At 46.8% G+C, this 22,603-nt stretch overlaps 1 protein-coding gene across 2 annotated transcripts in view; it reads left to right on the top strand.

Annotated features, from left to right (window-relative positions):
- The first annotated feature begins 7,846 nt into the window (after positions 1-7,846).
- Positions 7,847-22,603, top strand: part of LOC142665235 (uncharacterized) — a 55,892-nt gene continuing 41,135 nt past the window's right edge. For both annotated transcript variants that reach the window (XM_075844974.1, XM_075844898.1), the window contains exons 1-2: positions 7,847-7,915; positions 20,708-20,871. In XM_075844974.1, the coding sequence (XP_075701089.1) occupies positions 7,909-7,915; positions 20,708-20,871 (171 nt within the window). In that variant the 5' untranslated portion in view covers positions 7,847-7,908. The remainder of the gene's footprint in view (positions 7,916-20,707; positions 20,872-22,603) is intronic.

Raw genomic sequence — 22,603 nt, 5'->3', positions numbered from 1 at the left:
AGAGCCTATCACAGCCTGGCCAGACGGAGCTAGCTCCCGCCCTCTGTCTATTTATACCTGCCTTTCCTGTTCCTCCTTGCTTGTGATTCTTCTCGTTTGGTTTCCTGGCCCTGCTGCAGCTTCTGAACTATTTGACCCTGCTTCATACTGACCCTGGCTTACTGACTACTCTCCTGCTCTGCGTTTGGTACCTCGTACACTCCTGGTTTGACTCGGCTTGTTCACTACTCTCCTGCTCTGCGTTTGGTACCTCGTACACTCCTGGTTTGACTCGGCTCGTTCACCACTCTTGTTGCTCACGGTGTTGCCGTGGGCAACTGCCCCATTCCCTTTTCTTCTGTGTCCCTTGTCTGTTTGTCTGTCGTGCACTTATTGAGCGTAGGGACCGTCGCTCAGTTGTACCCCGTCGCCTAGGGCGGGTCGTTGCAAGTATGCAGGGACTGAGTGGCGGGTAGATTAGGGCTCACTTGTCTGTTTCCCTACCCCCATCATTACATAATCACAAGCCCATATACCTAGTCTACCCTGGTCCCTCACACTACTATGGACCACCTTGAGACCCTGGCTCAGCAAATGCAGGGTCTCTCCCTACAGGTCCAGGCCCTGGCTCAGAGGGTCAACCAGCCTGATGCTACCATGGTAGTGCCCCTCACCTCACCTCTTGAACCCCACCTCAAGTTGCCTGACCGGTTCTCAGGGGACCGGAAGACTTTTCTCTCCTTTCGGGAGAGTTGTAGGCTCTATTTTCGCTGAAAGCCCCACTCCTCAGGCTCTGAGAGCCAGCGGGTGGGTATAATTATGTCCCGCCTCCACGAAGGGCCCCAAGAATGGGCCTTCTCCTTGCCTCTTGACGCCCCTGAACTTTCCTCCGTTGATCTTTTCTTTTCTGCTCTCGGACTCATTTATGACGAGACTGACAGGACTGCCTTTGCCGAGAGTCAGCTGGTGACCTTACGTCAGGGTAAGAGACCTGTTGAGGAGTATTGTTCTGACTTTAGGAAGTGGTGCGTAGCTTCTCGGTGGAATGACCCTGCCTTAAGGTGCCAGTTTAGGTTGTGTCTGTCGAACGCCCTGAAAGACCTGCTTGTTAGCTATCCCTCTTCTGACTCCCTAGACCAGGTTATGGCTTTAGCGGTATGACTTGACCGACGTCTCGGGGAACGACAACTTGAACGTTTTTGTGTTTTCCCCTCTGACTCCCCCATGATGCCTCCCGAGGTTCCATTGCTTCGCTCTTCCACGGAAGACTCGGAGGTACCCATGCAACTCGGGGCCTCCGTGTCCCCCCGACAACGTAGAGAGTTCCGCAGGAAGAATTGTCTCTGCTTCTATTGTGGGGATGACAAGCATCAAGTGAACACCTGTCCTAGGCGTAAGAATAAGCAGCCGGAAAACTTCCGCGCCTAAGTGATCATCGGGGAGGTCACTTGGGCGCACAGGTATTTCCCGTAAATATGAAACGTAATAAAATCTTGCTTCCCTTTCAGGTCTATTTTGGTGGTAGGTCTGCTACCGGCAGTGCCTTTGTGGATTCAGGGTCTTCTGCTAATATCATGTCTGTGGAATTTGCTATGTCTCTAGCTATGCCTTTGATTGATTTGCCTAAACCTGTCCCGGTAGTGGGTATCGACTCCACTCCTCTTGCTAATGGTTATTTTACACAGCATACCCCTGTTTTTTAACTCCTTGTTGGCTCCATGCATTTGGAGCAGTGCTCTGTACTGTTGATGCAGGGATTATCGTCCGATTTGGTTTTAGGCCTTCCCTGGTTGCAGTTGCATAATCCCACGTTTGACTGGAATACTGGGGAGCTTACCAAATGGGGTAATGAATGCTTGACGTCATGTTTTTCTGTTAATTCTATTTCTCCCCCTGAGGAGGTGAACACGCTACCTGAGTTTGTTCAGGACTTCGCTGATGTTTTCTCTAAGGAGGCCTCCGAAGTGTTACCTCCTCATAGAAAATACGATTGCGCTATCGATTTGGTACCAGGAGCTAAGCTCCCTAAGGGTAGGATATTTAATCTCTCTTGTCCCGAACGTGAAGCCATGAGAGAGTATATCCAGGAATGCCTGGCCAAGGGTTACATTCGCCCATCTACTTCTCCGGTAGGTGCTGGCTTCTTCTTCGTAGGGAAGAAGGATGGTGGTCTTAGGCCATGCATTGACTACCGTAACTTGAATAAGGTCACTGTAAGGAACCAATATCCCTTTCCTTTGATTCCTGATCTCTTTAATCAGGTTCAGGGGGCCCAATGGTTCTCTAAGTCTGATCTACGGGGGGCGTATAACCTTATCCGCATCAAAGAGGGGGATGAGTGGAAGACTGCGTTTAACACGCCCGAAGGTCATTTCGAATACCTCATCATGCATTTTGGGTTGGGTAATGCTCCCACGGTCTTCCAGAATTTTATAAATGAGATTTTAAGAGATTACCTGGGGGTATTTCTTGTAGTGTACCTTGATGACATACTTGTGTTTTCCAAGGACTGGTCCTCCCACATTGAGCATGTCAGGAAGGTGCTCCAGGTCCTTCGGGAAAACAATATATTTGTGAAGACCGAAAAATGTGTGTTTGGGGTGCAGGAGATACCATTTTTGGGTCAAATCCTCACTCCTCATGAATTCCGCATGGACCCCGCCAAGGTCCAGGCTGTGGCGGAATGGGTTCCAACCTGCCTCCCTGAAGGCATTACAGTGCTTCTTGGGGTTCGCTAATTATTACAGGAGATTTATTGCTAACTTCTCGGTCATCGCTAAGCCTCTTACGGACCTCACTCGCAAAGGTGCTGATCTCCTCCACTGGGCTCCTGAGGCTGTCCAGGCTTTTGAGGTCCTTAAGAAGTGCTTTATCTCGGCCCCAGTGCTGGTTCAGCCCAACCAAATGGAGCCATTTATCGTGGAGGTTGACGCATCCGAGGTGGGAGTGGGGGCTGTCTTGTCCCAGGGTACCAGGTCCCTCACCCATCTTCGTCCCTGTGCCTACTTCTCCAGGAAGTTTTCGCCCACTGAGAGTAACTATGATATTGGCAACCGCAAACTCTTAGCCATTAAATGGGCATTTGAAGAGTGGCGCCACTTCCTGGAGGGGGCTAGGCACCAAGTAACGGTCCTTACCGACCACAAAAATCTGGTATTCCTAGAATCTGCCCAGAGGCTAAACCAGAGACAAGCTCGATGGGCGTTATTTTTTACCAGATTCAACTTTTTGGTTACCTATAGGGCTGGGTCTAAAAATATTAAGGCTGATGCACTGTCGCGTAGCTTCATGGCCAGCCCTCCTTCGGAGGAAGATCCTGCTTGTATTTTGCCTCCAGGTATAATCATTTCCTCTATTGATTCTGATTTAGTCTCTGAAATTGCGGCTGATCAAGGTTCAGCTCCCGGGAACCTTTCTGAGAACAAGCTGTTTGTTCCCCTGCAATTCCGGCTAAGGGTACTTAGGGAAAATCATGACTCCGCACTATCTGGTCATCCAGGCATCCTGGCTACCAAGCACCTCATTGCCAGAAACTATTGGTGGCCTGGGTTGCCTAAAGGCGTTAAGGCCTACGTCGCCGCTTGTAAGGTTTGTGCTAGGTCCAAGACTCCCAGGTGCCGACCAGCGGGCTTACTACGTTCTTTGCCCATTCCCCAGAGACCTTGGACCCATATCTCCATGGATTTTATCACCGATTTGCCTCCATCTCAAGGCAAGTCAGTGGTGTGGGTTGTAGTAGACCGCTTTCAGTAAGATGTGCCACTTTGTGCCCCTCAAGAAACTACCCAATGCTAAGACGTTAGCTACCTTGTTTGTCAAACACATCCTGCGTCTCCATGGGGTCCCTGTCAATATTGTTTCTGACAGAGGGGTACAATTTGTTTCATTGTTTTGGAGAGCTTTCTGTAAAAAGTTGGAGATTGATCTGTCCTTCTCCTCTGCCTTCCATCCTGAAACTAATGGCCAAACTGAGAGGACTAATCAGTCTCTAGAACAATATTTAAGGTGTTTTATCCCTGACTGTCAATATGATTGGGTCTCATTGATTCCCCTCGCCGAATTTTCTCTTAATAACTGGGTCAGTAATTCGTCAGGGGTCTCCCCCTTTTTCTGTAATTTTGGGTTTAATCCACGGTTCTCCTCCGTTTCACCTGGTAGTTCCAACAATCCCGAGGTAGAGGTCGTTCATCGGGAACTGTGCACAGTCTGGGCCCAGGTTCAGAAGAACCTAGAGGCGTCCCAGAGCATACAAAAAACTCAGGAAGATAGAAGACGTTCTGCTAACCCCTTGTTTATGGTCGGGGATCTGGTGTGGTTATCGTCAAAGAACTTGCGCCTTAAGGTCCCGTCCAAGAAGTTTGCTCCCCGGTTTATAGGGCCGCACAAGGTCATTGAAGTCCTCAATCCTGTCTCCTTCCGACTGGAGTTGCCCCCATCTTTTCGAGTACACGACGTGTTTCATGCCTCCCTCCTTAAACACTGCTCCCCATCCTTGGCTCCCTCGAGGAAACCTCCTGTCCCCGTTCTCACCCCTGAGGGGGTGGAATTCGAGGTGGCCAAGATTGTGGACAGCAAGATGGTCCAAGGCTCCCTCCAGTACCTGGTCCATTGGAGAGGATACGGGCCTGAGGAGAGGACTTGGGTACCCGCCCGGGATGTTCACGCTGGGGTATTGGTCAGGAGGTTCCACCTTCGTTTCCCCAATAAACCAGGTCCATCTAGAAAGGGTCCGGTGGCCCCTCATAAAAGGGGGGGGGGTACTGTAAAGGATCTGCCAGGCACAGCTTCTGTGTCAACGCCCATAGGTAATCAGTCTGCACCTGCTTCTATGTCTGTGAGACTGACTCCATCTTCCACCACTCCGGATGGCAGGCTTAGGAGTGGGAGAGCCTATCACAGCCTGGCCAGACGGAGCTAGCTCCCGCCCTCTGTCTATTTATACCTGCCTTTCCTGTTCCTCCTTGCTTGTGATTCTTCTCGTTTGGTTTCCTGGCCCTGCTGCAGCTTCTGAACTATTTGACCCTGCTTCATACTGACCCTGGCTTACTGACTACTCTCCTGCTCTGTGTTTGGTACCTCGTACACTCCTGGTTTGACTCGGCTTGTTCACTACTCTCCTGCTCTGCGTTTGGTACCTCGTACACTCCTGGTTTGACTCGGCTCGTTCACCACTCTTGTTGCTCACGGTGTTGCCGTGGGCAACTGCCCCATTTCCCTTTTCTTCTGTGTCCCTTGTCTGTTTGTCTGTCGTGCACTTATTGAGCGTAGGTACCGTCGCCCCGTTGTACCCCGTCGCCTAGGGCGGGTCGTTGCAAGTAGGCAGGGACTGAGTGGCGGGTAGATTAGGGCTCACTTGTCTGTTTCCCTACCCCCATCATTACAATTACACTAATCGGCAGCCACTTGCTAAAACGGGTTCACGGACCCGTCAAAAGCGGCCGTGAAAACGGTGATGTAAGTGTGCACGAGGCCTAAGGCCGGATTCACATGAGCGTGTTCAGTCCGGGATATACGGTCCGTATGTCGGCCGCATTTCACGGACCGAACACACTGCAGGGAGCCGGGCTCCTAGCTATCTATGACGCTAGGAGTCCCTGCCTCGCTGCGGGAAAACTGTCCTGTACTGTAATCATGTTTTCAGTGCGGGACAGTAGTTCCGTGGATAGGCAGGGACACCTAGCGTCATAGATAACTAGTAGCCCGGCTCCCTGCAGTGTGTTCGGTCCGTGAAATGCGGCCGACATACGGACCGTATATCCCGGACTGAACACGCTCATGTGAATTAGGCCTAAAAGTGGCACTGCAAAGGTTACTTTTATAGTCTAATGCACTACTTGTTGAAAATAAATGTGTTTTTTTTCCTCTCAATTATTTGTCTATTGAATGAAATAACTGGAAACGAGTGGAGTGATTCATGTGTGCAATACTCAATAGATGCAAATGTTATACCCAAGTTACGAAAAGTAAGGGTATGTTCACACGCAGTGCTTTCGGACGTAATTCGGGCCGTTTACACCTCGAATTACGCCTGAAAAAATGGCACCATTACGCTGACAAACATCTGCCCATTGCTTGCAATGGGTTTTACAATGTTCTGTTCCCATGAGGTGTCATTTTACGCGTCGCTGTCAAAATATGCCGCGTAAAATGACGCCTGCGAAAAAGAAGTGCATGTCACTTCTTTGGACGTTTTTGGAGGCGTTTTTCATTGACTCCAGTGAAAAACAGCTCCAATAACGGCCGTAAAATACACAGCGAAAAACGCGAGTTGCTACAAAAACGTCTGAAAATCAGGAGCTGTTTTCACTTGAAAACAGCTCCGTATTTTCAGACGTTTTTTGCTAAGCGTGTGAACATACCCTAAAATAATTATCCATATAGTCTAGAGATCCGCAGTGAGAATATGCTCTTGCTATTTGAAGGAGGAGCTGGGCGTGATTTGATGTGCTTATGCGGGATATTGGGCGTGGCTTAAAAATTTCCCTCTTTTCAAGATTCAAAAGTTGGGAGGTATGGAGTAGTGTGGAGCACCATCTACGAGTGTGGCACTATCTATGCAGACATTTTTGTTCGTTTATTTGCATTCAGAAATTCTGGAAAGCCACGCCCCCATCAGATAAGCCACACCCCCATACGACACACCCACCAAAGACGGTACACACTAAGGCTACAATCACATGAGCGTATGAGATTCACGCGCAAGGAAAAACGCGCGTGAATCTGGTCCGATATGCATCAGTGTTCTTAACGAAGGGCATGCGTTTTTTCACGCACTCACAAAGCACATCTTTTTTTTTTCCTTCAATTGAATTGATGAGTAAATCACGCACAGCATATAGATGTACATCCGTGTGTGGTGCGGGATTTTCACGCACCCATTCACTTCAAGGGGTGAAAGGTACGTGAAAAATGCACCAATATAGGACATGCAGTGAGTTTTACGCAGCGGACACGCGCTGCGTGAAAACTCCGGCATGTGTGGACGGCCCCATTGAAATCAATGGGTCGGGGTGCTGGGCGTGATTTTCCTGCGCAGCACACGGACGTTATTCACGTTCATCTGAATGAGCCCTAAGGCTGGGTTCACACGACCTATTTTCAGACGTAAACGAGGCGTTTTACGCCTCGATTTACGTCTGAAAACACGGCTGCAATACGTCGGCAAACATCTGCCCATTCATTTCAATGGGTTTGCCGATGTACTGTGCCGACGACCTGTCATTTTACGCGTCGCTGTCAAAAGACGGCGCGTAAAATAACAGCCTCGTCAAAGAAGTGCAGGACACTTCTTGGGACGTAATTTGAGCCGTTTTTCATTGACTTCAATGAAGAACAGCTCCAAATTACGGCCGTAATTGACGCCTCGCAAAACGCGAGTACGAGCAATTACGTCTGAAATTCAGGAGCTGTTTTCTCCTGAAAACAGCTCCGTAATTTCAGACGTAATGGTCGTTATTGTGTGCACATACCCTTAGAATCCCTGGATTTTTTTTTCAAATGTTGGCAATTATTACAGGGAGGGTGTATAAGAGGAAAGGACTACAACTCCCAGCATGCCCAGGCTGTTATTATGGGATATCAAGACTTTTTAGAGATGGGTTTAAGAGAAGAGAACTACAACTCCCAGCATGTGCAGGCTGTTATTATGGGATATCAGAGAACATTACAGGGAGGTGATATAAAATGAGAGAACTACAACTCCAAGCATGTTCATGCTGTATACCCTGAATAGATCACGTCTCCACACAGCACACAAGCCTCACAGAGCTCCGCCCCTCATGTCACGTGATCATCATCACAGGTCCTTCTTCCACCACTTCTCTCTAGTTCTGAGCTCCGCCCCCTTGTGGTCTGGTCACATGGTGGTGACGTCACCACAGGTCCTTTATCCACCATTGATAAGCTGCAGCTCTCCTGAATGCTCGGTGTATGACTGGTAGGCACTGCTGATGGTTTGTGTTCTCTTTGTTATCAGTTAGGAAAAGATTTTCCATGATGCAGTGGTAAGGTCAGTTTATTATAGCGCAGGTGCTGGTCGGGTGTTCTCTCTGTTATCAGCCATCTAAGGTCAGCTTATATAGCAGGCGCTGGTCGGGTGTTCTCTCTGTTATCAGCCATCTAAGATCAGTTTATTATATAGCAGGCGCTGGTCGGGTGTTCTCTCTGTTATCGGCCATGATGCAGTGGAAAGGATTGTGGGAGAAGAGTTGCGCCTACTCAATGATTGTGATCCTTCCCTGTATGAGCGTGTATACAGTGAGCTGTCAATCATTGTGACCCTGCCCACTGGACTCCTAAACCCAGACTGAGCAGGGATTTAACCCCTTTAGGACAGTCTGTTTTGGTGTTAAAATAATCACTAATTTTGTATAAATCAATAGTAAGAAGCGATTATAAGAAACTTTTATATATCTTATTAGAGGAAAATGTCTCGCCGATCCCCCCTCCCCTCCTAACTGGTCACTTAAAGAGGCTCTGTCACCAGATTTTGCAGCCCCTATCTGCTATTGCAGCAGATCGGCGCTGCAATGTAGATTACAGTAACGTTTTTATTTTTAAAAAACGAGCATTTTTGGCCAAGTTATGACCATTTTTGTATTTATGCAAATGAGGCTTGCAAAAGTCCAAGTGGGCGTGTTTAAAGTAAAAGTCCAAGTGGGCATGTATTATGTGCGTACATCGGGGCGTTTTTAATACTTTTACTAGCTGGGCGTTCTGACGAGAAGTATCATCCACTTCTCTTCAGAACGCCCAGCTTCTGGCAGTGCAGATCTGTGACGTCACTCACAGGGCCTGCATCGTGACGGCCACATCGGCAGCAGAGGCTACAGTTGATTCTGCATCAGCGTTTGCAGGTAAGTAGCTACATCGACTTACCTGCAAACGCCGATGCTGCTGCAGAATCAACTGTAGCCTCTGGTGCCGATGTGTCCTCGCTCGTCCGACACGATGCAGGACCTGGGGCAGGAAGTGAGTGACGTCACAGCGTGATATCTCGAGAACACGCTGTGTCTGCACTGCCAGAAGCTGGGCGTTCTGAAGAGAAGTGGATGATACTTCTCGTCAGAACGCCCAGCTAGTAAAAGTAGTAAACACGCCCCGATGTACGCACATAATACACGCCCACTTGGACTTTTACTTTTAAACACGCCCAGTTGTACTTTTGCAAGCCTCATTTGCATAAATACAAAAATGGTCATAACTTGGCCAAAAATGCTCGTTTTTAAAAAATAAAAACGTTACTGTAATCTACATTGCAGCGCCGATCTGCTGCAATAGCAGATAGGGGCTGCAAAATCTGGTGACAGAGCCTCTTTAACCCCTTAGTGACCACTAATACGCCTTTTTACGTGATTCACTAATGGGCTTTAGGCTAGGCTGACGCCTTTTCACGTCAGCCTAGTCTAAGTCCTGCACGGGTCTCCCGTGCAGGCAGGAGCCGGGGCTCTGCTGTCTGATGACAGCTGAGCTCCTGCTCCAACGCCCGCGATCGAAGTTTACTTCGATCGCGGCCGTTTAACCCGTTAAATGCCGCCGTCAATAGCGACCGCGGCATTTAAATTTGTTTACAGAGGGAGTGCGCTCCCTCTGTCACCCATCGGCGGTCCGCGAATGAAATCGCGGGTCTCCGATGGGGTGTCATGGCAGCCGGGGGCCTGATAAAAGCCCCCAGGTCTGCCCTGGACATATGCCTGTTAGGACGCGCCGGAGGCACGTCCTAACAGATTGCCTGTCAGATTTACACTGACAGGCAATAATGCTCTGGTATACGAAGTATACCAGAGCATTAGAGCAGCGATCGGAACATCGCACAGTAAAGTCCCCTAGTGGGACTAATAAAATAAGTCATCAAAGTGAAATAAAGATTATTAATAAAAAGTACAGTAAAAAAATCCATTTTTTTTCCATAAAAAGTGGTTTTATTTAGTAAGTGTAAAAAAAAAAAAAAAAGTACACATATCTGGTATCGCCGCGACCGTAATGACTCCATTAATAAAGTTAATATGTAATTTAAACCGCAAAGTGAACACCGTAAAAAAAAAACGCAAAAAACCATGGCAAAATTGCAATTTTTTTCCATTGCCCCCCAAAAAAGTCATAATAAAAATGAATCAATAAGTCCCACGCACCCCAAAACAGTACCATTCAAAACTATGTCTCGTCCCGCAGAAAACAAGCCCAAAAAAATTACTACATTGATGGAAAAATAAAAAAATTACGGCTCTTGGAAAGCGACGATGCAAAAACAAATAATTTTAGTTCAAAAGTGTTTTTATTGTGCAAAAGTCGTAAAACATAAAAAAGCCTCCACATATGTGGTATCGCCGTAATCGTACCGACCCATAGAATAAAGGTAACATGTTATTTACACCGCACAGTGAACGGCGTCAATTTAAAAACGCATAGAACAATGGCGGAATTTCAGTTTTTTTTTATAATCCCCCACAAAAAGGTTAATAAAAGTTAATATAAAAATTATATGTACCCAAAAATGGTGCTATTAAAAAGTACAACTAATCCCGCAAAAAACAAGTCCTCATACAGCTATGTAGACGAAAAAATAAGAACGTTATAGCTCTTTGAATGCGACTATAGAAAAACGAATAAAATAGCTTGGTCATTAGGGCCTAAAATAGGCTGGTCACTAAGGGGTTAATCTGAATTTATTGATCCATTTCTATTCCCGAGTTGATGGCAGGGGCGTAACTAGGAAAGACTGGGCCCCATAGCATACTCTTGACTGGAGCCCCCCCAGGTACCACAAGCAGCCCCCTTATAGAGAGTACCTTGTAGAATGTACCATACAGCCCCCCTGTAGACAGTGCTGTACAGCCCCGCCTATAGACAGTGTCACACCCCACTTGTAGATAGTGCAATACAGTCCCCCTGTATATAGCGCTATACATCCCGGCCTATAGACAGTCATACAGCCCCCCCTGTATATAGCGCTATACAGCTCCCACTGTATATAGTGGCTCACAGCCCCCCACCCTAGTAGATAGTGCCACACACAGACCCCTGTAGATAGAGCCACAGCCCTCCCTGTAAATAGTGCCATAGTGCCACACAGTCCCCCCCCTTGTGTATAGTGCCACACAGCTCCCCCTTGTGTATAGTGCCACACAGCTCCCCCTTGTGTATAGTGCCACACAGCTCCCCCTTGTGTATAGTGCCACACAGCTCCCCCTTGTGTATAGTGCCACACAGCTCCCCCTTGTGTATAGTGCCACACAGCCCCCCCTTGTGTATAGTGCCACACAGCCCATTGTATATAATGCCACACAGCCCCCCTTGTGTATAGTGCCACAAGGCATTGGCGCATCCGAGAGTTGTATCAGCCAGGGGGATGTCATCAAACATGGAAAGTTGGGTTTGGAGGCAGGACTATGTGACTCTTCAGGAAAGCGGCACCGCCCCACGACCCTTTAATAAGTAATTAGCATATAATGTGCGTCGTTTTAAAAGTGGATTTTAAAGATTTTGCTGCATCTGAAAAAAAACGTATACATTTGGAAATATTATCAGGTCATGTATTACCGCATGGTGGCGGTTCAAGGGGTTAAAACTACCAGACAGGTTCCCATGAAATATACAATGAATTAAAAACTACTCCATCTGCCCTGCAATTGTGTTATTATAAATATATCCTATAGAATTACAGATTCAGAACCAAGCTCTGACATATATGGCTCCAGAACCAAGCTCAATACATATATAGAGCAGTAGAACCAAACTCAGTACATAAATCGAGGGCCAGAACCAAGCTCCATACAAAACTACAGCACCAGAACCAAGCTCATACATGTATACGACACGAGAGTCCAGCTCAATACATATATACAGCACCAGAACAAAACTCAGTACATAAATACAGCACTAGAACAAAGCTCAGTACATACATACAGCCCCAGAACAAAGCTCAGTACATAAATACAACACCAGAGCCAAGCTCAGTACATATATACAATACCAGAACCAAGCTCAGTACATAAATACAGCAATAGAACCAAGCTCAGTACATAAATACAGCCCCAGAACCAAGCTCAGTACATAAATACAGCACTCGAACCAAGCTTTGACATATATACAGCAGCAGAACCAAGCTCGACACATAAATACAGCCCCAGAACAAAGCTCAGTACATAAATACAGCCCCAGAACCAATCTCCGTACATAAATACAGCCCCAGAACCAAGCTCAGTACATAAATACAGCCCCAGAACCAAGCTCAGTACATAAATACAGATACAGAACCAAGCTCCGTACATATATACAGCACTAGAACCAAGCTCATACATCCCCAGAACCAAGCTCATACATATATACGGCACGAGAATCCAGCTCAATGCATATATACAGCACCAGGACAAAGATCAGTACATATATACAATACCAGAACCAACCTCAATACATAAATACAGCACTAGAACCAAGCTCAGTACATAAATACAGCCCCAGAACCAAGCTCAGTACATAAATACAACACCAGAACCAAGCTCAGTACATAAATACAGCCCCAGAATCAAGCTCAGTACATAAATACAACACTAGAACCAAGCTCAATACATATATACAGCACCAGAACAAAGCTCAGTACATAAATACAGCCCCAGAACCAAGCTCAGTACATAAATACATCCCCAGAACCAAGCTCAGTACATAAATACATCCCCAGAACCAAGCTCAGTACATACAGTGAAGGAAATAAGTATTTGATCCCTTGCTGATTTTGTAAGTTTTCCCACTGTCAAAGACATGAACAGTCTAGAATTTTTAGGCTAGGTTAATTTTACCAGTGAGAGATAGATTATATATTTAAAAAAAAACAGAAAATCACATTGTCAAAATTATATATATTTATTTGCATTGTGCACAGAGAAATAAGTATTTGATCCCCTACCAACCATTAAGAGTTCAGCCTCCTCCAGACCAGTTACACGCTCCAAATCAACTTGGTGCCTGCATTAAAGACAGCTGTCTTACATGGTCACCTGTATAAAAGACTCCTGTCCACAGACTCAATTAATCAGTCTGAATCTAACCTCTACAACATGGGCAAGACCAAAGAGCTTTCTAAGGATGTCAGGGACAAGATCATAGACCTGCACAAGGCTGGAATGGGCTACAAAACCATAAGTAAGACGCTGGGTGAGAAGGAGACAACTGTTGGTGCAATAGTAAGAAAATGGAAGACATACAAAATGACTGTCAATCGACATCGATCTGGGGCTCCATGCAAAATCTCACCTCGTGGGGTATCCTTGATCCTGAGGAAGGTGAGAGCTCAGCCGAAAACTACACTGGGGGAACTTGTTAATGATCTCAAGGCAGCTGGGACCACAGTCACCAAGAAAACCATTGGTAACACATTACGCCGTAATGGATTAAAATCCTGCAGTGCCCTCAAGGTCCCCCTGCTCAAGAAGGCACATGTACAGGCCCGTCTGAAGTTTGCAAAGGAACATCTGGATGATTCTGAGAGTGATTGGGAGAAGGTGCTGTGGTCAGATGAGACTAAAATTGAGCTCTTTGGCATTAACTCAATTCGCTGTGTTTGGAGGAAGAGAAATGCTGCCTATGACCCAAAGAACACCGTCCCCACTGTCAAGCATGGAGGTGGAAACATTATGTTTTGGGGGTGTTTCTCTGCTAAGGGCACAGGACTACTTCACCGCATCAATGGGAGAATGGATGGAGCCATGTACCGTCAAATCCTGAGTGACAACCTCCTTCCCTCCACCAGGACATTAAAAATGGCTCGTGGCTGGGTCTTCCAGCACGACAGTGACCCGTAACATACAGCCAAGGCAACAAAGGAGTGGCTCAAAAAGAAGCACATTAAGGTCATGGAGTGGCCTAGCCAGTCTCCAGACCTTAATCCCATCGAAAACTTATGGAGGGAGCTGAAGATCCGAGTTGCCAAGCGAAAGCCTCGAAATCTTAATGATTTACAGATGATCTGCAAAGAGGAGTGGGCCAAAATTCCATCTAACATGTGTGCAAACATCAACCACAAAAAACGTCTGACTGCTGTGCTTGCCAACAAGGGTTTTGCCACCAAGTATTAAGTCTTGTTTGCCAAAGGGATCAAATACTTATTTCTCTGTGCACAATGCAAATAAATATATATAATTTTTACTGTGATTTTCTGTGTTTTTTTTTTTTTTTTAAATATAATCTATCTCTCACTGGTAAAATTAACCTAGCCTAAAAATTCTAGATTGTTCATGTCTTTGACAGTGGGCAAACTTACAAAATCAGCAAGGGATCAAATACTTATTTCCTTCACTGTAAATACATCCCCAGAGCCAAGCTCAGTACATATATACAGAGCCCAAACAAACATCAGTACATATATACAACACCAGAACAAATACAGCTCAATTTAATGCAACCCCTGCCGTATAGGTTTGTGCGGCGTAAAAATACAGTTCCCAGCATGGCCCGAACAATGATAGGGATATGCTGGGAGATGCTGTTTCACAAAAAGAAAAAAATCATACCACCCATCATCTCTGCAGATCATACAGCTGATTAGAGGCAGAATAAACATTTACATTAAGTGACTCACCGGTGACGTCTCACATTTTAGTTGTTTTCTTCTCCCTCCAGTCCAGACCTCTATGATGGATTTCTTCCGGCCACGACCCATTTCTGCAGTTTTCCGCTCAATGTCTTCAGCTTCTCACTTTTAAAACATTTCTGCACCTATAAATGAAGCTAAAATTCTCAACACCTCTAAACATAATAAAGCCCCATACACTGCACCTCTAACTATAATAGCGCCATACACTGTGTCCCTGATTATATTAGTACCATACACTGTGTCCCACACACACATTGTGCCCCCTGTAGATAGTGACCCCCATGGAGCCTCTGTAGATAGTGCCCTACATGGAAGCCCCTGTAGATAGTGCCCCACATATAGCCCTCTGTAGATAGTGCCCACATATGGACTCCAGAGCTGCAAGGCAATAGTGCTAACCACTGAGCCACTGTGCTGCCCTACATATAGCTTCCCCTGTATATAGTCCCCACATCCCCACATATAGATCCCCCCTGTAGATAGTGCCCCACATATAGACCCCCCTGTATATAGTGGCCCACATCCCCCATATAGACCCCTCTGTATATAGTTCCCCACATATAGACCCCCCTGTAGATAGTGCCCCACATATAGACCCCCCTGTATATAGTGGCCCACATCCCCCATATAGACCCCTCTGTATATAGTTCCCCACATATAGACCCCCCTGTAGATAGTGCCCCACATATAGACCCCCCTGTATATAGTGGCCCACATCCCCCATATAGACCCCTCCTGTATATAGTTCCCCACATATAGACCCCCCTGTAGATAGTGCCCCACATATAGACCCCCCCTGTATACAGTGGCCCACATATAGACCCCCCCCCTGTAGATAATGCCACTCACAGTTTTATTAGAAAAAAACTTTACATACTCACATGATCCCGTTCCCGCGCCGTCCGGTGGCAATGCAGATCTGCTCTCTTCTGTGCAGGTCTGCTGGAGCTGAACGACGCGTCGTTGAAATGCGCTGATTGGCAGGGCAGAATGACTTGCCCCGTCAATCAGCGACTTTCAAGCACGGAAGCGGCGCGATGGTCGGGTAAACATGGTACAATTACTGCAAGAGGGGGTGGCTGTCGCTAGCATCGGGGCCCGCTCCGGTCTAGCGACGCCCCCGGGCATGAGGGGGCCCGTGTCGCCCGGGCCATAAATATTAGAGGCTCGGCGGTACGGGCCCCGTAGTAGCGTCGCTAGAGCTGTAGCAGTCGTAATGGCTGCTCCCGGCGCCACCGGACATATGGGGGGGCGGCGTGTTGGCTAGCGGCACGGGCCCTTCAAGCCGCGGGACCCGTAGCAGCCGCTACTGCGGTAGTTACGCCACTGCTTGGCAGACTATTAGCTCACTAAGAGATCAGGTAAGAGCTGCCCATAGAAGTCTTGGGGTATGTGCACACGAGAAGTGGCCTTTACGTCTGAAAAGACAGACTGTTTTCAGGAGAAAACAGCTGCGTCGTTTCAGACGTAAATGCTCCTCCTCGTATTATGCGAGGCGTCTTTGACGCTCGGAAATCTTGAACTGCTCTTCATTGACTTCAATGAAGAACGGCTCAAATTACGTTGCAAAGAAGTGTCCTGCACTTCTTTGCCGAGGCAGTCATTTTACGCGTCGTCGTTTGACAGCTGTCAAACGACGACGCGTAAATGACAAGTCGTCTGCACAGTACGTTGGCAAACCCATTCAAATGAATGGGCAGATGTTTGCCGACGTATTGCAGCCCTATTTTCAGACGTAAAATGAGGCATAATACGCCTAGTTTACGTCTGAAAATAGGTCGTATGAACCCAGCCTAAGGGGGAAGCAGGGGCGCACACACACACACACACACACGCTACGCTTTGAGACTATGTACACCTTTTGTAAAGATTTTTTTCTTTAATTCTTCATTTGCTTCCTAAATTCAGAATCAAAAATGTCTTACCATTTTACTGCTGTAGATTCTGTGTTGTAAGTTCTTCACCATTGTCCCTGGTATTGCTGGGCGATTAAATGAATTAATTCGCCCTCAAGGCCTCTGGCGATTTAAATAGTTTTTTTTAGTGTCGCTGTGCTGCAGTAGGAAGCTCGGCCCCGCCGCCTCGTCGCTGCCTGATCTGCCCTGTTCCCCCGGAACTGCTGTTCTGTAGTGAACAAAATGATACAGTAAGGAACAACAGTTCCGTGGGGAAGCAAGGACTACTAGTATATATAGCCACGCTGCCCTGTAGATACTACCCTCCCCTTGTAGGTAGCACTCCCCCTTGTACATAGCACCCCGCATGCAGATCGCGCCTGCTCTCCCCATGCAGATCGCGCCTGCTCCCCCCATGCAGATCGCGCCTGCTCCCCCCATGCAGATCGCGCCTGCGCCCCCCTTGCAGATCGCGCCTGCGCCCCCCTTGCAGATCGCGCCTGCGCCCCCCTTGCAGATCGTGCCTGCGCCCACTTGCAGATCGCGCCTGCGCCCCCCTTGCATATCGCGCCTTCGCCCCCTTGCATATCGCGACTGCGCCCCCCTTTCAGATCGCGCCTGCGCCTCCCCTTGCAGATCGCGCCTGCGCCCCTCCCTTGCAGGTCACGCCTGCGCCCCTCCCTTGCAGGTCGCGCCTGCGCCACTCCCTTGCAGGTCGCGCCTGCGCCCCCCCCTTGCAGGTCGCGCCTGCAGCCTCTCCCCTTGCAGGTCGCGCCTGCAGCCTCTCCCCTTGCAGGTCGCGCCTGCAGCCTCTCCCCTTGCAGGTCGCGCCTGCAGCCTCTCCCCTTACAGGTCGCGCCTGCAGCCTCTCCCCTTGCAGGTCGCGCCTGCAGCCTCTCCCCTTGCAGTTACAGTGGCTGCTATCTACAAGAAGGGTGGAGTGCTGCGATCTACAAGGGGGGTGTGGGAGTGCGATCTACATGTGGGGGTGGAAGTGCGATCTACATGTGGGGCTGCGATCTACAAGGTAGGGGGAGTGTGGGTGCTATCTGCAAGGGTGTGTGGCACTATATGGGGGGTGACACTGTTACTATATGTGGGCCCTGTGGCGCTATCTGTGTGGGCCCTGTGGCACTATCTGTGTGAGCAATGTGGCACTATCTGTGTGGGCCCATTGCGGCACTATCTACATGGTCACTGTGGTGTTTTCAGGGGATTGTGACAAAAAAAACCTTGACAAAGGAAATCCATTTGGAGACACTGGTGCAAAATGGACATGAAAAACTGACAATTGATCAGTTTTTAATGACCATTTATTTTTTTACTGTCTTGTGACTGCATCCTAAATGACTGATGCCAGGAGTCCCGTTCACATGTACCGTGTTTGGGACAGGAAATCTGGCGGGGACACGGACCATTTTTCACAGTCCAATCATGGTCGTGTGAATCGGGCCTTAATGTCATTTATTTAACCCTCTGTGGTGGGGCCGGTAATGCACAGGGTCCTGCTCAGACCCTATAATGTGATCTCACCCCAGAGTGCCCACTCGGCGCTATCTGCCTGGCCCTGCTGAACTTCGCACTGCTCTAGCCTGCAATGTCGGAGACCGGCTGAGGTGGTGACTGGCAGAGAGGGATGTTAGTGCACGCAGCACATCATTGATTATAGATTCTGTTAACCTGTTCCCTGCTGGGGAACCCAGAAATTATAATCCATTAGATATACATTTTTCCAATTGTATTTCTGATAAAAAAGTATCTGCAGAGGTTAAAAGTTGTGAAGTTATGTACAATTATTATAGCAATATATGTTAAAAAGTTATTTATATTTAGAAAATAATGTATTAAATTATTCCTTGTTTTTTTCCAGTTTATTTAACAGTAATAAGTAATAAATCGAGATTCAAATCGAAAATCACCCATAGGGTTTAAAAAAGGTCTAGATTTTATTTTTGGGCAAAATCGCCCTGCCTAGTCCTTGGGTAGGAAGGCATCCAAGTGTTCAGGGAGGGCAGATCATACAAGTTTCAGTATCAGAGTGTATGAAGCAAGCCTTACTCACGCACTCTATGTCGGCCATAGTTCCTGGACCGGACACCGTTCAGGGAGCCAGAGTTCCTAGCATCATAGTTATCTGTAATGTTAGGAGTCCCTGCCTCCCGTGGTACTGCTGTCCCATACTGTAATCATGTTTTCAGTTAGGGACAGTAGTCTCGCGGGGAGGCAGTGAGTCACAGTAGCATATATGACTATGATCCTAGGAGTTCAGGTCCCTGAACTGTGTTCGGTCCGGGAGATCCAGCTGACATACGATCTGTATTTCACGGACTAAATACGGCCGTGTGTAGGAAGCCTAAACCACAGGGGGAGGGAGAGGGAATCACTACGGAGAAGGGGGATCATACAGGTTGCTAGTATAAGAGTGGTGATATAAAGGATAGCACAGGGGAAGAGAGGGGGAATCTCACAGGCTGTCCGTATTCGAGTGTAGATAGGGAGGAGAGCACATGGGGAGGGAGGGGGAATCACATTGGCTACTAATATGAGTGTAGATAGGGAGGGGGACTCACACAGGCTATCATATTTTAAAGAAAGGAGCGAACCCATGGACACTGCAGTGGATGGGAGGGGTGGAGAATCGCACACTCCTTAGCATTAGTGTCTATCAGAACAAGGGAGAAGAGATCCCGCATGGGCTGTAGAAGGAGAAATCAGTACAGGAATAAATCTGTGCTGATACATGAGATATAATGAAGGCAGCAGCATCCTGGACACACAGACCGCACATCCAGCATGTATTACTGGAAGGGACACGTCCACTTGAGTAAAGTCTAAAACCAGGAGCAGGTTGTAAACTCCATGTCAATGGGGTATGAGAAGGAATGAAGATTGCAGCCTAAAACTAAGTGCAAATTTTTTTAATGGGACGCTGTCATCCCTAAACTACAATAATTAGTAACTAGCTTAAAAGTCACTGATTTCAAATTTGTACGTTTAATCTTTCTATTCGCTTGCATTCCCTCGCTATAAGCCTGCAAATGGCTACATGCTGATGTCGAGTCCTCTCTTAGAATCATTGTGCAGTGCACGGCCTGTTTGCAGACTTACAGCGGGGGAATGCAAGTGAGTAGACAGATAAAAGGTACTTTTTTTTTTCTTACTACCTTTTGTATAATAAAAATGCGCATATTTTTTTTTCATTTCCTGTGTACGTACCTTTTGAGGGCTTGTTTTTTGCGGGATAAGTTGCACTTTTTATTGTCATTATTAGAGGGTGCAAAAGATTTACTGCACGAAACTATGTTCAATGCAACAGATTCCCTTAAATAAAATGAAAACCTAAGCTTCTGCAGAACTCCTTTTAATGAGCAAATTTCATACCATATATTGTTTGCATAGTGTGCACCATGTCTTGTGAGATGTCAGCAATGTCTTCCCAGTATCTGCCATGTGTCAGGAGTCAGGTCTTCAATGTCTGGGGGGGAAATATCTTCAGTTTACTCTTCTAAGGCTGGGTTCACACGACCTATTTTCAGATGTAATGGAGGCGTTTTACGCCACGAATTACATCTGAAAAAACGGCTCCAATACGTCGGCAAACATCTGCCCATTACTTTCAATGGGCTTTACGATGTACTGTGCTGACGACCTGTCATTGTCAAAAGACGGCGCGTAAAATTACAGCCTCGTTAAAAGAAGTGCAGGACACTTCTTGGGACGTAATTGGAGCCGTTTTTCATTGACTCCAATGAAGAACAGCTCCAAATTACGTCCGTAAAAGACGCCCCGCAAAACGCGAGTACATGCAATTACGTCTGAAATTCAGGAGCTGTTTAATCCTGAAAACCGCTCCGTAATTTCAGATGTAATTGCAGTTATCGTGTGCACATACCCTAAGCTTTAAATTCTTATCTGAGAGATGTGCCATAAATGTCTGATACATGCGGGTCCCCACCATCCACCTAGTGGAGAATGAATGGAGAGGTGTCCACACATGTGCACGACTCTTTCCATTCACCTGTATAGGAGGTCCAGAAACAGCCGAGCACGGCCAGAGGTGGAGCCGCATCTATAAGACATTCCTGGCATATCCTGGGGAGAAATGTCCATGTTGGGAATAGCCCTTTATTCCATGTGGTGACGGCTGTGAGAAGATGTTTCTCTCAATGATCTATAAGTGAGGTTCTGTGTGTCACACATGATGTTGTCCCCTGTATGATCTCCATCTTCTCCTTTCTTCATAAAGGCGTCTGCAGTACTAGATCCTCCAGTTCCTCCGGTTTTCTCATCTTCTCCTCCACAACTTTCCTTCTCCTGAATGACCCACCAAGGATGGACAAGGACAGGAATGAGATGAGCAGAAGAATATTAAACTTCACCTTGGAGATCATCTACCTGTTGAGCGGAGAGGTAAACTTTTCTACATTATAGAACAAGTCACACATAGGGAAAGGACAATACATAATAGGAAGTAATAGGAAGAATCCAGTGTCCTGTATAACAGCGTCCAGACCTTCAAAGTGACGTCAAGAAGCTGAAGATCAGCCACCAATATGGTCAGTTATGTGTCATGTCACCAATGCAGCAATAGTAATGTTGTAGAGCCATGAGAATGACAAGGAACCAGGAGGGGCAGGATGACATCTGTATAGAAACATAGAAGATGACGGCAGGAGGAGAGCACATGGTCCATCTAGTCCCCCCAATATTATTTATTTTTAGTTTTCTTTTAGGATAGATCTATGTTTCTCCCTGGCAGGTTTACATTCACTTACTGCTGATTTTCCAACCACATCTGCTGGAAGATTGTTCCGAGCATCTACTACTCTTTCAGTATAATATTATTTTCTGACTTTGCTTGTATTCCACCCCCCCCCCCCCCCACAACTAACGTCAGATTGTGCCCCTTGTTCTTGTGTTTTGGTTTCTTCCCTCCTGTAACATATAAAGCTACTTAGAAATAATGGCCTCTACAGATCTAGTCAATAACCATGCACCGTTACATTCTCACTAATCCGACAAAATAATTTACTAACAGGCAAGGTTTAGCAAAAGTTAAATCTCTTATTAATTCATAATGACGCTCAATATAAAACTAGTTAAAAGACAGCGCATCAGATGACAGCAGACTGGCTGTATATTGTATCAGGGACAAAAAGCTAGATGGTTCCCATTAACTGCACAAACTCAGAAATAGCGGTACCGCAATAAACACTTAGGGGGCAATTTATTAAGACTGACAATTCATACACCAGTCTAAATAGTAAAAAAACATTGAAGTAAACGGCGACCTGTTTATTAACAGGCAAAAGCCTTTTAATAAATGTGTTTCATCTCCTGGCTGTGCTGTGTGCTACAATTGTCGCAACGACCGCGGCTATGTGCCATCGCTTCCCCCTACATTACCGATTTTTTTATTTATTTATTTTTAAAAACCACATACTCCTGCTCTTCTCTCCAGGTTCCTTCATCACTCCAGTGGCGATCGTACAAGCTCCCGACGACATGCACCGTAAAGCACCTTATTTCCGAAGCACCACTTTAATGTCATCAGTGCTGCTTCGCATACAAAGTCCTTACGATGTCAGGTACCTGACTCGAATATACAATACACACTAATGGATACTAAAAACTGAAAGATAAGGAAAACAATTGAAAGTATACTAAGCAAGTATTGAAGCGTGCCTAACTTTTCAGGTGACTTTTCAGAATAAACTCTCATGTGTCTACATGAGGTATAACCCTATTTCTGGCCATTTTCCTCTCTGCAGGTTCTAACTCTAATACTCAGTTTTCTCTGAGAAAGTGGGCAAAGCCTAACGGCTATCATGTCTCCTATACACTGCACACATAGAAGAGGAGAGTCCTGCTCTTCAATCTCTATCTATCACATGCATAGAAGTTGCAACAGCATGGATGAGATTATACAGCAGTGTAGCTGAGAATCTAACACTGGGGTGAAAGAAAACACTTAACAGGAAGCTGCAGCACATCTGTCTTTCTCACTGCTCCTGCTCTCCTCTCTTATCCCCTTTTAATTGAGTTTTTAGGGCAGCGTGCTTGTGCTTTTCTCTTCTCCTGCTTCTTCCTCCCCCTCCCTCCCCTCACCATAGACTTGTGTTGGCAGCATGTATGTCTCTTT

Source organism: Rhinoderma darwinii, chromosome 1, assembly GCF_050947455.1.
Source record: "Rhinoderma darwinii isolate aRhiDar2 chromosome 1, aRhiDar2.hap1, whole genome shotgun sequence".
Classification (NCBI taxonomy): domain Eukaryota; kingdom Metazoa; phylum Chordata; class Amphibia; order Anura; family Rhinodermatidae; genus Rhinoderma; species Rhinoderma darwinii.
The sequence above is the reverse complement of the archived record's forward strand: the minus strand, read 5'-3'. Positions and strand labels throughout refer to the sequence as shown.